At 36.8% G+C, this 6,240-nt stretch overlaps 1 protein-coding gene across 1 annotated transcript; it reads right to left on the minus strand.

The window, feature by feature from the left end:
- Window positions 1-1,287: 1,287 nt before the first annotated feature.
- On the minus strand, window positions 1,288-6,027 carry LOC127790276 (uncharacterized). The gene is made up of 9 exons (XM_052319678.1): window positions 5,358-6,027; window positions 5,021-5,135; window positions 3,794-3,830; window positions 3,550-3,619; window positions 3,371-3,475; window positions 2,871-3,021; window positions 2,345-2,427; window positions 1,742-1,835; window positions 1,288-1,631 (listed from the first exon to the last, which is right to left on the minus strand). The coding sequence occupies exons 1-9, from the start codon at window positions 5,386-5,388 to the stop codon at window positions 1,544-1,546; spliced, it is 774 nt and encodes a 257-aa protein (XP_052175638.1). The 5' UTR covers window positions 5,389-6,027; the 3' UTR covers window positions 1,288-1,543.
- Between the last annotated feature and the right edge of the window lie 213 nt (window positions 6,028-6,240).

The following is a 6,240-nucleotide window of genomic DNA, read 5'->3' on the forward strand; positions in this document are numbered from 1 at the left end:
TACTGAATTAATTCTTATTTCCCACATCATAATACTTTCCATACTTATTGAGTCTGTTGACATTTGATTCACCTCACTATAGTTTCAAATTATAGGTTTAGGTATCAATATCACTATACGGATTATAGTATGGGATCTTGAACATTACTTAAGCTACGCTTTGGGATATAAGACACTTCATGCATTGGGATGAGAGAGTTCACCAAACTAGGGCTTGAATGAATGTTAATTTATTTTGTTGTTTTCATTAGTAACAAGATATTGAATATTGAGATGTTTTTTATATAAAAACAATGTTACTGAACATTAAATTGACGATTTAGAATGAACTATGAATATAAGGCTTACTACTCTCGATGAGACCTATAGCTTGTTAGGGAATAGTGTTGGTCATGGCCCTTGAATTGGCTCGTGACATATGACTCTTCTAATCAAATTGTTGCGGGTCCATGTAATCAAAAAGTGGAACAATCACCTTTCATTATGATAACAAGAAGGATGCAAGATCTTTACGAGTTAGCGTAAAGATATAGTATTGATCGACCTTTAGATAACATATAAACTAAAAAAATTGTTGGCAATAAATCTAAAATTGAAATATGTTTAACTTAAACGAGTATTAAAGATGATGAAGATTTCAATTTATTGGGTTGGTAGAAGTTAAAAATTCCTCAAAGGTTTAAGGTGCTAGTTGAAATAGCTCATGATATTTTAGCTATAACAATATTCACAGTGGCTTTAGAATTTGCATTTAGCACTGAGGGATGAATTCTCCATCCATTTAGAAGTTCTCTCACTCCAACAATGGCAGTGGCTCTTACATGTTCGCAAAATTGACTGCACTCCCCACCAATTAAAGGAGACAAAGATAACATTATTAAAAATGTTGAAAAATGGGAATCAATTGAACCATGTATGGTTTATTTACTTATACCCATAGTTTATTAATATAATCTTATTAATTTTAGTTAAATTGGTTCACTCATAAAATTTTTATTTGATTTCATTGTACTTAAAAGACTTGTTGGCTGCTATTCACAACACAAAAGTTGGAGAAGAAGTGATATCAACTTCAACCTTTCAATTCTGGTTGATCATAATAGTTAATGGTTGATGTATGGATTTGCAAGTCTACAAGTAACTTGTTCCTCTTTGATTATTTAACTATTTTGTTCTAATATATATGATTAATAATGAGTCTAATTGTTGGTTTGTTATTGTAGATGGTGGGGTGAGTAACAAAATGGTAAAATTTCAGTAGAGGAATTCAGAGCTGGAAAAATCCATCTAGATGCCTAACAGCCAATATGCCATACTCGAGCTAATACAATGGAGAAAACAAAAATGTGAATTATTAGGGCCAATAGACCATACCATACCATACCCTCCTCTCTACCTTATACCTCATAATTAATCTTCACTTCGTCTATATGCATGCTCTGTCTGCATGTCTACTTCCTGTTATTTCTTCCCCTCATTCATTCTTCACCCGTACTAGCTGCTGCTACCAACTACCACAAAATGAAATCTCCTGCCATGATCGTCAGCGGCGCGACCCCTCGAGCCCCAGCCTGCTATTTAGCCAACTGCAGACCTCCTCCATTTCTCTGGGGATCGTGTAGTGACCCAGCCTGTGGATCAGAACCAGGATTCAGTAAATTGTGATCCCAAAAACATAAGTGTGTTTCTTTCTTAAAAAGAAAAAAAAAATCCGTCAGCTCAGGTCAGGTCAGGTACCCACCCTTCGAAGGTTTTGAACGCGAGGTGTCGAAATCCAGCTAAGGTCAAGTAGTGCGCTGACGTCTCTCCGAATTTAGAAGGGACTACCTCATCACCTGCAACAGGCAACAAGATGGTGAAGATGTTGAACTAGCTAGGCCTTGTATGCCCTTAGAAATTGTACATCATGTATCTGGAAACTGGATAAATATATATATATATATATGAAGAGAAATGAATCCATGTCCATGGAAACGTAATTAGGATGAGCTATGAACCGCCATTATTTTCATTTAGTTTTCATCAAATGTGCTATCCTAGGTTTACCTAGTTTTTTCAACTGTAACTAACCGATGAGCCCTCAGTTCTCTCTATCAAGGTAGTTTCCAAAGAGAGGTTGATGAGGGTACTCAAGAATTCTTTTAATGTCATCTCCACCTATGATAATTAACCAGTCCTATTGAAAAAACAGCTGTTACAGTACATAACTGAAAAGCTAAATGCGAATTGGAAATTGAAAGTTGGAAGCAACCAGCTATGGGGTTGAATTGAGTTTGATGCCTTTATGCATGCAGTTACTAGTGACAGCACAAGAGAAAGAACATGTAAGATTTGCAGTACTTACAGGTTCCGTGACAAAGCAAAATAGGCAAAGCTGCAGCTCGCCTTCCAGCATCACATGATGCTTCTATCCTGTTCCTCAAGCTTCTGCATATAATAGCCATTAACAGATGAGTATGGTTATATCCTGGATCTAACATTTCTGTCTCTAGCACCATGTGAGCTAGAAAGGACTTGCAGAAAATATTCAAAACATAACAGAGGAATTCATCCTATATAGGATACATGATAAAACACTTGGCAAGTTCTGTTACTACCTAAGAGTACAGAATGACATTAGCTCAAGAATTATTTTAGATATTGAAGGAGGAAACTATCAAACAGGCATTTCAGAAGTTACATCACAGCTTTTGCGTGGGCAATTACTTGCAAGCTTACATTAAGGTAGAGGCTGATAGAAGTCACACCACACTTTTCTTTTATTCAATAGGTTGGTGTTCTCGGGACAGACAATAAGGCATGTGGAATGCAAACAAAGAGGCAGGAGAGTTCAGCATGAGAAGGAAATCATTGCATTTGTATTTTTGTACCTTGAACCAGGAAGCCAACCGCTCAGACCAACAACGGCCCTTAAGCTAACTGGGTAAGGATTCCCATTTCCATACTGGCCCTGGGCAAAACAAGTTGCAGAATAGAGCGCAGTTGCAGCACCCATGCTGAAGCCCCCAATACCAAGTTTAACTGTTAAAAGAGCATTAAGCAATTAAATAGAGAAATGAAAAATGTTGAATGATAGCCGTACCACACCAACAGTCAGTTTGCGTGGCCCTACCATCTGCTTGGAATAGGATAACCTACAATTATAACATGCTAACTAACAAGCTTGCAGCCCTGAAACCAGGGTCTCAAATTGATGGGTGGAATTACATAATTCTGTTAAAGATATAAAAGAAAAACCTTAAGTAAAGGTGAATGAGTGCTGTGATGGTGGAATTTTTTGTGTTAGGTTATAAAACCTTTTATCAGGACAGATAGAAAAATAACTGAAGCTTGGATATATTGTAATAACCTCTTATCAGGAGAAACTTACTGTCAGCAGGCTCTGTTGACAACAAGTTTGCAATATGCGCCACCGAAGCATCTAAACCTTCAAAATCATCAGTAGTATCTTCTGAAAGTTCTCCAGTATCAAACCCTGATATGAACCACTGAGGCATTTAGAAAATTTTGCAGTACCAAGGAATCAAAAGAATTAGACTTCAATCTTACATGCATTGCAGGCGAAACCACCAAGTAAAGTCACAGGTCGATTAGGAGCAGTCGGACATATCCATTTAATCTGAATCATACAAAACATTAGTACCAACCACATTTTTTAAGACACATGAGGGGAAGAAAGAGCCTATTCTTCAACTATGGGCACATAAAAGAACCATTCTTATATGGTGAATAGCTATATAGCAGGGACACGACTCCAAAACTCACAAATGTTTCAAGGGTTGTGAATCCTTACATTTGGAAATGGAAGGTTTTCCAAGAGCTGTGAGCAGCTGCAATAATATGAACAGCACACATTAGGACACATGACTAGTCACCAACTCTTATGAGCCAGTTATATTAGAATATGATTTTAATCTGCATAACATGAAAATCTAAGTGCAGGTGAATCCACATTCTTTTTCTTACAAGTTAATGACCATTACTTTCAACAAATCAAGAAAAACACACTATCATTTAAAACCTTAATTATTTTTTTAACTATTATTAGGGCCCAAATATCCAAATGTGAAAGCTGTATCAAAGTCAAGAAATCATTGACAAAATGAGGAAAATTTCAGGGATGCAACAGATTTTTCCTAGAACTGGGAACGCTTTCATTGTGCCAGCAGGGGGTTTGGGAAAAGAGAGAAATTATGAAGGTTGTGTTTGCTTCTGTCTGAATATCCTCCATAAAAGGTTCCTAGCTGTTTGGACATCAAGAGTACCGAGTTGGTGAACTGGGGGCCCCAGTGAAGCATCAAGCATAAATTCCTTACCTTCTAGCTTTTCTTTCTTTTCTTCAATTAAACCCAGAATTGAAAGAGACAAATATCAAACGACAAAAAAATCAAGTTCTATATGATTTCAATAAGATGATGTGCTCTTATGTCAACTCAATCAGAATAAGAATCATGGAAAAAAGTGGGAGAGTGGCGTGACACATCAAGCATTTTATATTGGAGACATACCCTTGTTAAATAAGATGACAAGACATTGACCTTCTTGCAATCATCTGATATTTTCCTTTAGCTGAACAAAAAGGTCCACCCTTTTCCACTATTTAAAGCAGATGCCCAGCATTAAATTTTAAAAAATAATACTTGTTTGAAGTTAACTAGAGTGAATAGTAAAATTAGGGAAAATAGAATCACACTAATCTTGGTCTCCAACTGTCAACATCAGCAAGTTCAAAAATGATAGGTAGAGACTCAATGCCCTCACAAAAATGAATTCAAATCACCACTATCTTCATGAAAACAAGAGAGAATTAATCAAAAATTTGGTGAGCTATTAACCAAGGTGGAGTTGTTTGAGCAGGGTTCTTTTCTGCCTCTATACTATTTTCCCTTTTTCTTTCTAAAATTCCAAAATAAAATAAGGAAATGTTCAAAGAAGTAGAGAGAATGTGACATCTTTAAGTTTTAATCACAAAAATGCTAGAGAACATCCACGAATGAAGAATGGAAAGTAGTAATTCTACCTCAAACCATTATCGCCAAGGCCGTGCAACCACACTATTGTGGCCTGGTGTCTCCCTTTTGGCTTCACAACATATGTCCTTCCAAATTCAAAAGGCCTCCTTGTTGCTCTACTGCCTGAAAATTATGGTGACAAGGTCATTCCTCCAAAATAAAAGTTGGAAGAGAAGAAAATATGACTAAGATCCTTTTTTTTATTTTTTTGCCCCGGTAAGAAAGATTATACCACTCAAGTGTGAGAGTAATTGAAGCCCACGAGACTCCAACTCAAGAGCTCAGGTTCACAACCAATCACGAAAAGGAAGAACACGAGCAATCACAGTAAGGAAGAATACTAACCAGAACCCATAGAAGCAGCAGTGCGATTCATTATACAGCCACTAGTTAGAGCTCCTACTATAATGAATGAGAAGAGGTGCTGCAAATGCAATGAGGAAAACCCAAATGGCAGTACGTATTTATACCCAAACGGGTCGGTTGAAAATGGAATAAATCAAATGAATAATATATAATTAGCAGTCCATGTATGTGAAACCAGATGCACATTGTTTGTGGCTGAACCAATTAAAGAAACCCAAAAGGAGAGCATCCATGAAAAGGAGCGGTTAAGATAATGACAAAAGTAGGAAATCTTTGTGAGCAGTGATCAGAAAGGCACCATTCAGGCATTGTTGAGCCACCCAACCAGCTTAAAGGCTCTTCTGGTTTTGCAACATAAGAGAAAGAACGGAAGAAAGAAAAGAATCTATGCTGGCGAGCTGTGCACATCAATAAAGATGCAACCTAAGAATATTGCTCAAAACAAGAAAGAATAAACACCAATTTTGTAAAAAGGAAAGAAAAATATCCGTCTTTCAATCATTTTTTATGGGTTTTTGGGGTGATTGATGGATACCCATTAACTTGCAAGTGTAGTTCAGCTGTCCAATTTATCATCATTTATCGGATGAATAAGGGAATAATCCACAAAATTGTGGAGCAGCACTAACTATCTATAGATATGTATATAAATATATATATATATATACACATACCACATTTAAATCACAAACCTGGAATTATCGTGTGGAAGGAACTCTGGCAAAGGCACATGAACTTTTCTCTCAGTGGAGCAGCAACGCTGCTTTCCAATCTCTCTCTCTCTTTTTCTCTGCTTCAGGGAGCAGAGAGCCTAAAGCTAGTTCTTCCATTGCATGATATTTGTCGCGCAAAACCATGGAGA

This window comes from Diospyros lotus, chromosome 14 (assembly GCF_014633365.1).
Source record: "Diospyros lotus cultivar Yz01 chromosome 14, ASM1463336v1, whole genome shotgun sequence".
Classification (NCBI taxonomy): domain Eukaryota; kingdom Viridiplantae; phylum Streptophyta; class Magnoliopsida; order Ericales; family Ebenaceae; genus Diospyros; species Diospyros lotus.